Source organism: Sinocyclocheilus rhinocerous, unplaced genomic scaffold, assembly GCF_001515625.1.
Source record: "Sinocyclocheilus rhinocerous isolate Xijiao unplaced genomic scaffold, SAMN03320098_v1.1 scaffold432, whole genome shotgun sequence".
Taxonomy (NCBI): Eukaryota; Metazoa; Chordata; class Actinopteri; order Cypriniformes; family Cyprinidae; genus Sinocyclocheilus; species Sinocyclocheilus rhinocerous.
Genome location: NW_015627225.1, coordinates 2,392,292 through 2,403,641, shown reverse-complemented (window position 1 = coordinate 2,403,641; position 11,350 = coordinate 2,392,292). Strand labels below are relative to the sequence as shown.

Here is an 11,350-nt window from a genome sequence, read left to right as displayed (position 1 = left end):
AAGGTTATCATACCGTCAGAATCTCATACCGGCCCATGCCTATTTATTACTAATCACAGAACCGGCTTTACTGACAAAATGTGCATTACAATCGCGATTAATCACGTTCGATTAATCGTGCAGCCCTATACTCAGGGTTTGAAATTAACACCCGCCAAATGCGGGTAAAAATCAGGTCGGGTAACATTGTGATGTTTTGTCTGAGTAGGGAATAATTGTCATGTTTCACCCCAGGGGAAGCAGAACGAGGTTTTAATGAAGCTTTTATTGTGCCTCCTGCTGCAGGTGGAGTACAGGGAGATGGACGAGAGTCTCGCTAATCTGTCGGAGGATGAGTATTACTCGGAGGAAGAAAGGAACGCTAAAGCTGAGAAAGAAAGGAAGCAGGTGGTTCCTCCACCAGCCCCACCAATAGAGGAGGAGAATGACAGTGAACCTGAGGAACCGTCAGGTATGGAAAGAGGTTGGATAAATAAAAATTTTACACCTTTTTACAGAATTTTAAAAACATTTAAAAATATTTCAGAATGCTTTCCATCATTAATGTTGTGACTTTTCAGGTGTAGAGGGGGCCGCCTTCCAGAGCCGACTCCCACATGACCGTATGACATCACAGGAAGCTGCATGCTTCCCTGACATTATTGGTGGACCGCAGCATACTCAGAAAGTGTTCATGTACATTCGAAATCGAACGGTGAGTTCCCAGCTGGAGGCATCATTTTATGATAATTAAAGCATTTGAACTTAGTTTTTTAAAGCTGAAAAGCAGGAGCCATTAGACAATAGAAACAGAAACTCTTCTAGAAGTCTTATTGACTAATAATACACTGTTCTAAAGTTTGAGGTCAATATGTTTTTTTATTTTTTATTAATACTTTTATTTAGCAAGACTGCATTAAATTGATCAGAAGTGACTGTAACGTTACAAAAGTTGTCTATTTCAAATAAATGCTGTTCTTTTGAACTTTCAAGTCATCAAAGATGGTGAAAAAATTTTAAGCAGCACAACAAACACTCGTTATGTCTCTTGAAAAACACATCAGCTTGTTAGAATGGTTTCTGACGGATCATGTGACACTAAAGATTGGAGTAATGACTGCTGAAAATTCAGCTTTGACATCACAGAAATAAATGACATTTTAAAATATTAAAATAGAAAGCAGTTTTAAATTGTAACAAATGTGTGTTTTTACTGTATTTTTGATCAAACAAATCAAACCTTGGTGAGCATAAGACAAATTTTTTCAGAAGCATTAGACCAGGGGTCTCCAAGCTCGGTCCTGGAGGGCCGATGTCCTGATGAATTTTAACTAGGGATGCACGATATTGTTTTTTTGCCGATGCTGAAAATTCAGCTTTGACATCACAGAAATAAATGACATTTTAAAATATTAAAATAGAAAGCAGTTTTAAATTGTAACAAATGTGTGTTTTTACTGTATTTTTGATCAAACAAATCAAACCTTGGTGAGCATAAGACAAATTTTTTCAGAAGCATTAGACCAGGGGTCTCCAAGCTCGGTCCTGGAGGGCCGATGTCCTGATGAATTTTAACCGAATGAGTTTTTTTGCCGATATCCGATATGCAGATAATTTTCAACTCATTTTGGTAGGGATATAACGATTAATTTAGCAGACGCTTTTATCCAAAGCGACTTACAAATGAGGATAATAGAAGCAATCAAAACCAACAAAAGAGCAATAATTTACAAGTGCTATATTAGTATATTATTATAGTATTATATTTCAATTTCACAAAGAAATGTGCAGCATTTTGTCCAAGCAATAATAAAAGGACACATTTAATTTATAATTTGTCTTAAATCTAATTTTGTTAAAAAAAATATTATAATAATCGTGAATCGAATCGAATCGTGAAATCAAAATCGTGAATCGAATCGAATCGTGAGTTGAGTGAATCGATCCATCCCTACATTTTGGCCGATACCGATATATAATTATTTTTAATTTTGGTTAGTTTTTAACAAGATCTTATTTGTTAGAATTAAATGAACAATAATGAAGTTCTTTTATAATGACAATACAGAAAATAACTATAAATAAACCATATATTAATCACTGCATTTTTTTCCCCAGAAAGATGCAGTGGTAACCTTAACATTTTATTTTATGATTTAACATTTGTAAATGGTCTAAAGCAAAAGAGCTGTAAATATTCTGAAAATCTTTTAAGAGCTCATAATTTGTTTAAAAAAATATAACACATTGCACATTAATGAATAAATCAGTGTGTATATATATATATATAGTTAATTTAAGTGTCATGTTTGTGATTTTTTTTGTTTTGTTCATGTAAGCAATAGCTTCTGACCTTTAAATCAAAACATACTCATGATTTTATGGCATCAATTACTGCTTTGTTTAATCAGAAGCACGGTCTAACTATTTGAGTATTTTGCTTTCATTTTATTAGTAGGCCAACAGCGCCCCCTACGGAATTAAAACTCCTAACTGAGCGGGCATTAGGACCTGGGGGAGGCTGCCACTGCAAGTGCTATTACTGTTTACTCTCCCTGCGTCCCAATGTGCATACTATTCACCCTGTCTGCCCTAAATTGTATTGAAAATTACTAATATCACATAGAATTTAGGATGGATGGTATGCACATTGGGACGCAGGCTCTATCATACTCCAAATGCATCATTCTGTACGTGCATTCTCAGTTCTAAATGCAGCGATCCAAAACAGTGAATCTAATCACCATTCAGGCAAAACTTTGCTTCAAGAATGAGCCACAATGCTAACGTGATCTAATCGCTAGCACACCCTGAGCACATGTGAGTTAATGTATTCCTCTTATCGGCAAGACATATCGGCATAATTTTTCATATCATGCCGATATTTACATTTAAAGCCATTATCGGCCGATTCCAATATTGGTCCGATAATATCGTGTATCCCTATCTTTAACCCTAATTAAACACACCAGAACCAGCTAATGAAGGTCTTACTAGGGATTCTAGAAACTTCCAGGCTGGTGTGTTGAGGAAAGTTGAAGCTAAACTCTGCAGGACACTGGCCCTCCAGGACTGAGTTTGGAGACCCCTGCATTAGACAGTCTTACTGACCCCAAACTTTGAAATGATAGTGTAGATTGTATTCAAAGTTGATGCAGCAGAAGTGTTTTAGAATCAACAAGAATCATGTGTTTTCCAGTCAGTTGTGAAAATGTCTTTTCTCGAATGTTCAGCTTCAACTATGGTTGGACAACCCCAAAATCCAGCTGACCTTTGAGGTCACTGTGCAGCAGCTAGAAGCTCCTTACAACAGTGAGTCTATTTCACAAGACATTACTCTGATTCCAAATTCCTTTCTCTGAGAATTCTGATGTTATTACACGCCATCAAATATGTAGACTATATTGTGTGTTTTAACATTTACGTTTATCTTTTTAATTTGTCTTTGGTTCTTCTCTGCAGGTGATGCTGTCCTGGTGCACCGGATACACAGCTACCTGGAGAGACACGGGTTCATCAACTTTGGTGTCTACAAGAGAGTAAAGCCTCTGCCAAGTAATTGAGACTCGATGTTACAACAGAGCAGATCTAGAGATAATAATGTCCAAACAAACAGAATGACAACAGTACAAGGCTTTTTCCACAATCACATTTAATTTGTCTGGTGTAGAGAACAATGACAGCTTGTTTGCAGCAGGCATTTAAACAGACAAATGGTACTAATGCAAAGACAGACAGGGTAACAAACCACAACACAGAAAGCACTCTGTTCTCAAGTGTTGTGTTAATTATACTCTCTTATGTTCTTGTAGCAAAGAAAACTGGAAAAGTCATAGTGATTGGAGGTGGGGTGTCAGGGCTGGCAGCAGCAAGACAACTGCAGAGTTTTGGGATGGATGTGACAGTTCTGGAATCAAGAGTAAGTACATGCTGCTTTGAAACTCTACAGCATTTTACACTGAGAGCTGAGACAAGTTTTTTATTTTACAAACCTTAATTGTTCTTGGTAGGATCGAGTAGGAGGGCGAGTGGCTACATTCAGGAAAGGGAACTATGTAGCTGACTTGGGTGCCATGGTGGTGACTGGATTGGGTAAGAATTATCAAATACTCTCCAGGAGGTGGCACTGTTGATCATGGAAAAGAGTCATATGTTCAGTTTTTGCAACCGCTTGAAAAGGAAATGCACATCTCTTTTAGGTGGAAACCCTATGGCTGTAGTCAGCAAACAGGTCAACATGGAGCTGGCCAAGATCAAACAGAAGTGTCCGCTCTATGAGGCCAATGGACAAGCTGTGAGTGCTTCTGAAACATAAAAATAGACACATATATTAGGGTTCAAAAATTATTATATGACTTATACGTTAATATTCTGATCTTAGGTAGAAATATAAGTATGAAGTAATATAATAAGAGTAAATGTAATTATAAAAATAGGGATATAATGTGAAAACTGTCACAATTTGATGTACGGCATCCCTAAGATCTCAGTGCTTTTACAGTGTTATAGTGCAGTTGTTTTTCAGACTAGTTAAAATGATGTTTATATCAAACATGAAAAGTCATGCTCCTCCCATTCTCTTCTAATTGGCATCTTAATTATGTTTAAAGTCAAGCACTCAGACTCTTAACTAGTGAAAAGAACAATCTAACGGTCTTTTTCTCTCTCTCACTCTCTGCCCCCTCTTAACCCCCGAACATTTTCACTTTGCTACATCCCATCCTTCCCTTTTGTTTTTATCTCTCACTCGCTTTCACTCCATTTTCATTTCTTAAACTGACGGATTGCCCTGGTTATACAGGGAGAGCGCTGCACAAGTGTAAGTATTTCTGTTTATAATACCATACAACATATGGAATTAGAGGAACTGTTCTAATGGACTTATTTGCACACTTGGAAACAACACCCAGTGATAACTGCATATTCATTACAGGTTTATGATTTATGAACACCTTCCTGTTCAGTACAGTTTGCTACCAAAAATACTTGATGAAAATGAACACCTGTTTAATAGTAGACATCCTGCTTTCATAATGCGTTCTGATGCTCTAAATGCTTCAAGTTAATTATCTGAATTGTTTAATGATACAACAGAAATTATGAATTATTAAGCTCTGTGTGTCAGTTAAGGTCAGTGCAATCCCTCAGGGAAAACGGGTCTCCATTAATAAAATGACACAATTTGTTTCGATACATATCCAAACATAACATTGCTCCAAATTTTTTTCTTATTTTTTTATTTTTTATTTTTTTGTGTTTAGCACACGCTTATAACACACACATATATATCACATATTAAAACTATGACAATGTATATGTGGATAGATTATCCTCCATAATGTCAAGTGTTTTGAGTTTTATTGATGCTCATTTAATGGTTGTAACTGCTGAAGGTCCCTAAAGAGAAGGATGAGATGGTAGAGCAAGAGTTCAATCGCTTGTTAGAGGCGACATCATACCTCAGCCACCAGCTTGACTTCAACTTTCTTAACAACAAACCTGTGTCTCTGGGACAAGCACTGGAAGTAGTAATACAGTGAGTGAACTCTGTGTTTATTTGCTTCATATTTTGTTTCTGAGCTTTGAGAATCAAGCCTCAGAGTAAAAGCAATTCTTGTCATTTAAAAGTGAATAGATAATAGCATGCCATTGACATTGCTCATCTATGTTCAGGCTGCAGGAGAAACATGTGAAAGATGAACAGATTGAACACTGGAAGAAGATTGTGAAGACTCAAGAGGAGCTTAAAGACCTTCTGAATAAGGTAATACCTGCATGTACTACCTCCCTCTTTTACAGCTAACTCATCGCACATAATTAATTTGATTGTGTCTGCTCTTGTTCAGATGGTGGCTACTAAGGAGAAAGTGAAGGAGCTGCATCAGCAGTATAAAGAGGCCAGTGAGGTGAAGCCACCCAGAGACATCACAGCTGAGTTCCTGTTGAAGAGCAAACACAGAGACCTCACTGCACTTTGCAAGGTTGTAGACCAAACTCGCCACATTGACCGAATCCACATGACCTCACCCCACACTGACCATATAAACATTGTGCACACTTACACATATAGAAACTCATATAGGAAACCACGTCAATGACAAATTCAGATTCTGGCTTGGTTAATTTCCCAATCCCATTCCAGCGGCCAAAAAAAAAAAGTTTTGTGAAAACTGTATTTCTGTTCCTTTCATCTTATCCTTTTTTGTCAAATTAAAGCTGAAGGCTAATTTAAACAAAAGTCCGAAGCCTTAAACTCATTCGTTGTCCTAGAAACTGACTAACTCACCAGCAATGCTGATTGCACATTCAACAGCCAAGCATCTCTCACGATGTCTCCTCGGGTAGCGACTGCCGATACCTCTGGATCCGTCATGCTTAATCTTAATATCTTTTTACTGTACAGCAGTTTTCCAGCCATGCCAAACACCTCTGTGCTTGGTAATGGAGCATACTACCATTTCAGCCTGCTGTTTCAGTTGGGTTGTTTTAGTACTTTTCCCAAACCGCAGTCTAACACTCGTACTCCCTTTAGCGCCCACAGAGCCGAAAGTTAAATTCCTAACTTAAACGGTCTTAACTGGTGAGATTTTAGCATGTTAATTCACATAATCACTCTCAATTGTAGCCCATTAGAGGCATTCAGACCATTTATGGTTGAAACATGAATTTCGATGCCTGCTCGCTCGCACTGGGGTTTGACTACATTTGAAACTTTTGAGATACTTTTAGTCCACGGCTCTCATGTAGATGCAGCGTTAAGCCTTTTAGATGTGCAAAATTTTAAATGGTTTTATAATTTGGCTTTTTAAAAATGTTTCACATGATGTGCACTACTGTTCAGAAGTTTGGGGTTGTATGATTTTAAAAATGTTATGAAGTCTCTTATGCTTTTAACAAGGCTGCACTTATTTGTACAAAAAATGAAGATTACGCTTTATTTTAAGGTGTCCTTGTTACAGTGTAATTATACATGTAAGTACTGAGTAATATTAATTAATTACATGTACTTACTATATGGTTAGGATTAGGCTTTGACTTATGGTTACTTGCATGTAAGTATGCATAAATTATTGTTATTATAATAGTAAGTACATGTAACGTGTAACAATGACACCTTAAAATAAAGTGTTACCAAAATGTATTTATATTGTAACAGCAAATTTTTTTGGAATATTATTACAATTTAAAATAACTGTTTTGAATTTTAAGCTATTTTCAGATATTATTTATTATTATTAGCAAATTATTTATTTATATATTTGTGTGTGTGTGTGTGTATATATATATATATATATATATATTTATATATAATTTATTATTAGCAAAGCTACATTTTCAACACCTATTACAGTAGTCTTCAATGTCACATGATCCTTCAGAAATCATTCTAATATGCAGATTTGGTTGTCAAGAAGCGTTTATCATTATCAACATTGAAAACCATTGTGCTACTTAATATTTAAAGTTTAAAAGAACAGCATTTATTTGTAATGTTATGAATGTCTTTACTGTCACTTTTGATCAATTTAATACATCCTTGCTAAATACAAGAATTAGTGAATATGCTTTCACGTTGTGTGGAGAATAATACCACAGAGTGTGCTTGTCGATTTCATGCTACTTAAAACATGTTCTTGCAGACTGTAACAGTCTGATAGACAGAGAAACTATAGCAGGATATTTCAGAATTGTGTGATGTGGTTTAGGGGGAGGGTTTTCTTTAAATAGTCATGTGCAGGTTAGATGGGTGAACGGCTGGCCCGCTCAGAGAGGGATGACTCTGCCCTCTGGGATGAAACCACTGCCACTGCCCTCAGCCGTTCAGCAATGAGTGTACACCTCCGAAAACCTCACACTCAGGTGCTGGGGAGAGAGGGTCTTATTTTGAACTGTTCCATGTTCATTGTTAAGAATAAACTTCTGGTCATACCAATTTTATGACTAATGTAAATTTTTCTTTTTTTTTTAACTGTGTAAAAAGTGTGCATTTGATTCCCCCAATGTTGCGTCACACATGCTTTTTTAAAATGCGTTATTATCTGCATTGTGTCAGCTATTGGCCACCCTGCTCTCTAGATAAAGGTATCACCAACTTTCATTTAAAAACCCACATGTGTGCTGATTTGCGGTCCTGTCCTATTGCTGCAGGAGTATGATGAGCTGGTGGAGATGCAGGTGAAATTAGAGGAGAGACTGCAAGAGCTGGAGGCCAACCCACCCAGGTAATCAAATACAGCCTATGCAAGTAATCAGACCCACTGTGGTCACATTAACATACCTGTCTGTCCTTCCAAATGGATTCAAAGTAATGTCATTCTGGATCTCTATTTCAGTGATGTTTATCTGTCTTCGAGAGACCGACAGATTCTTGACTGGCACTTTGCAAACCTTGAGTTTGCCAATGCTACTCCTCTTTCAACACTCTCGCTCAAACACTGGGATCAGGTACAGCATGGCTACTTTCATGTCTTAATAGTGTTTAACTCAATTTGTAGAGAATGGTGCTCAATATGGAAATGTCATGGGTTTGATTCCCAGTCAAATCCGAATCAGAATTTAAAGAAAACAAAGCTTGCTTCTGCAACCTGTCCCTTTTCCTTCTGTGTTTGAGTAGGACGATGATTTTGAGTTCACGGGCAGTCACCTAACGGTGCGAAATGGATACTCGTGCGTCCCAGTGGCACTTGCAGAGGGTTTGGATATCAAACTCAACACTGCAGTAAGACAGGTCCGATACACATCATCTGGTGAGTCAGTCAGTCCAGCTCCTGCTGTTTGGGACTATATTTTGGTGTGTTTGTGTCTTTACATTTATGACCATAATTTCCTCCCTGTCTCAGGTTGTGAGGTGATTGCGGTGAATACCCGCTCCACTACCCAGACGTTCATTTATAAGTGTGACGCCGTGTTGTGTACTCTTCCTTTGGGAGTGCTGAAGCAGCAGCCGCCAGCCGTGCAGTTTGTGCCTCCTCTGCCAGAATGGAAGATGGCCGCCGTCCAGAGAATGGGCTTTGGGAACCTCAACAAGGTGTGAATAATTCCTATTTATTCCTTTGCAGACGGGAGGGTGTTGATGTAATGACAATGCTGGCCTGTATCAGCATGGGACATTTTATGTGTATATCTAACTAATCCACTTTGGCTAAAACGGAGTGAAGCTTAGGGTTGGGCAGGTTAGGTCAAGTCATTTTAATATGATTGATATAGGTGTGTATTCAGTGAGTACGTAATGAATTTACCCCCTCACATATTGAGTGTCCAGGATGCGTCATCCTCCTCCTCTGCACTCTCTCTCTCTCCCCTCACTTCATCTCCTAGTTCAGCTGCAGCAGAAAAATACTGCAGTATTATGCAATTGTCCTGCTCCATTTCTCTGTTTTTGTCACAAGAGGGCACAGTGTGGTACCGGATTCATTCACAGTTCTGCTGTATCAGAAACAGCTGTCTGCAATACACCGCAGGATGTCAGAAATGTTCACTGAAACACTATTTCATTGACTCCATTGAAAACAAGCATCATTTAAGATTGTACATGATTTTTTCTTTTTAGCATTTTGTATCATTTTATTGATAAAAATAATCTCTTGGTAGTAGCTTTGTGCTTCTTTGTGGCATTGTATTGTAAGTTGTTTTACTTCGTAAGCATCTGCTAAAATATGTGCATGTGATTAAAAAAAATTGCAGCGCGTTAAATATCGCATGCGATTTATCGTGCAGCCCTAATTATGATGGTGGTGTAATTTATAGAGGCTAAGTAGAGTTAATTAGGACTGGGCAAAAAATCGAATGCGATTTTCATGCGAATCTCGTCAGTAAAGCCGCTTCTGGTGATTAGTAGTAAATCTCCAGCACGTGCTTTCAGATGGAGCGGCATTTACTACACGGAGCCTAGATCACTGACAAGCTACACAGAATCGCGTTCAAAATCAACAATGAATCGCCTGCGATTTTGAACGCGATTTTGTGTAGCTTGTCAGTTTTTTGTGGAACGCAGAAGACATTTTGAAGACCGTTGGTAACCAAACAGTTTTGGTGCCCATTGACCTCCATTGTATAGGCAAAAAAGAAGGAAATTTGCACAGGAAAATCTTCTGTTCCACAGAAGAAAGTCAGTCAGCTGCATTTAAAAAGGCCCATTCTGTCCTAATCTTTGTTGTCCTTGTCCTAGGTGGTGTTGTGTTTTGATAGAGTATTCTGGGACCCCAGTGTTAACCTCTTTGGACATGTGGGAAGTACCACGGCCAGTCGAGGGGAACTGTTTCTCTTCTGGAATCTCTACAAAGGTAATCATCCTTTAGTTTAGGGATGCTTCAGTATTAAACTTCTGGCTATTGTGACAACCCTGAGTTTAAAGTTTTTGTTGTGGTTGTATTTGTTATTTCTTTATTTTCTTTATTATTCCTAGACATATAAATTATTATCATTACTGGTTGTTGATGTATTAGTTAAATTTTATAAAACCATTTACATTGGTTAGACTTTGTTTTCTGATCCCTCTTTTATGTTGCGGCTTTAAACGAGCGGGTCATAACATAGGATTGGGGGCTCGTCCAGGATTGCTACATGTATAAATAAATGCATAATGTTTTTTGTGTGTGTGTGTGTTCACCCGTGTAAATGAGTAGACTTCAGGTAGTTAGTGTCCTCAGCTGGGTTTATAATCCTTCCTTTGAGGCACTGTTTGTTATTTTAGTTTATTTTTCCTTATTGTTAGTTATTTTGATGTTATGGATGATGATGTATGAAAAAAAAATCAGTTTTCTAAATGCAATAAGTAAATTTAATCATCACAACATTATTTAAAACACAAACAACAGATATTCATTTTGAGATTTGCTAAAGACTACATCTTACCATGTTATTCATCTATTAGTGTCTTTAAGTGCCAAGTGATGGTAAAAATAAAAAATTGTAAAGATGGCCAGTAATGAGCTTTAACAATGAGGTTTCCAGTACTTACCATATATCAGTAATAACAATATTGGTTAGAAAATTCTCTCTGATAATTGGTTTCATAATTATGTCATTCAGAGCTCACTTTGAATCTGACCTTTTGTGTCTTCTCAGCTCCCATACTGCTGGCTCTGATGGCGGGAGAGGCCGCAGGCATTATGGAGAATATCAGTGATGATGTCATTGTTGGCCGTTGTCTGGCAATCCTCAAGGGCATCTTTGGAAGCAGCGCAGTACCTCAGGTGAGCTTGGATGTGCCAGAATAGCTTATTTAATTTGTAGTTCTTCACTAGGGATGGATATCGTTAAGGTTTTAACGGCATTACTACTCTTACCAATACTGCTTATCGATTCGGTACTTTAACGGTATTCTTATCGGTACTTTTTGTTTTATATATATATATGACAAATTAAGAGC

At 37.5% G+C, this 11,350-nt stretch overlaps 1 protein-coding gene across 2 annotated transcripts in view; it reads left to right on the top strand.

The window, feature by feature from the left end:
* The first annotated feature begins 287 nt into the window (after positions 1–287).
* The window catches only part of LOC107721655 (lysine-specific histone demethylase 1A), a 13,345-nt gene continuing 2,282 nt past the window's right edge, over positions 288–11,350 (top strand). The window contains exons 1-17 of one of the 2 annotated variants that reach the window (XM_016529788.1): positions 288–451; positions 561–694; positions 3,213–3,291; positions 3,442–3,534; positions 3,792–3,898; positions 3,990–4,071; positions 4,179–4,273; positions 4,781–4,798; positions 5,373–5,515; positions 5,653–5,743; positions 5,826–5,960; positions 8,128–8,201; positions 8,313–8,424; positions 8,594–8,726; positions 8,820–9,007; positions 10,148–10,262; positions 11,047–11,174. In XM_016529788.1, coding sequence (XP_016385274.1) covers positions 301–451; positions 561–694; positions 3,213–3,291; positions 3,442–3,534; positions 3,792–3,898; positions 3,990–4,071; positions 4,179–4,273; positions 4,781–4,798; positions 5,373–5,515; positions 5,653–5,743; positions 5,826–5,960; positions 8,128–8,201; positions 8,313–8,424; positions 8,594–8,726; positions 8,820–9,007; positions 10,148–10,262; positions 11,047–11,174 — 1,878 coding nt within the window. In that variant the 5' untranslated portion in view covers positions 288–300. Of the gene's footprint in view, positions 464–560; positions 695–3,212; positions 3,292–3,441; positions 3,535–3,791; positions 3,899–3,989; positions 4,072–4,178; positions 4,274–4,780; positions 4,799–5,372; positions 5,516–5,652; positions 5,744–5,825; positions 5,961–8,127; positions 8,202–8,312; positions 8,425–8,593; positions 8,727–8,819; positions 9,008–10,147; positions 10,263–11,046; positions 11,175–11,350 lie in introns of both variants that reach the window. The other variant, XM_016529780.1, reaches the window with a different exon arrangement.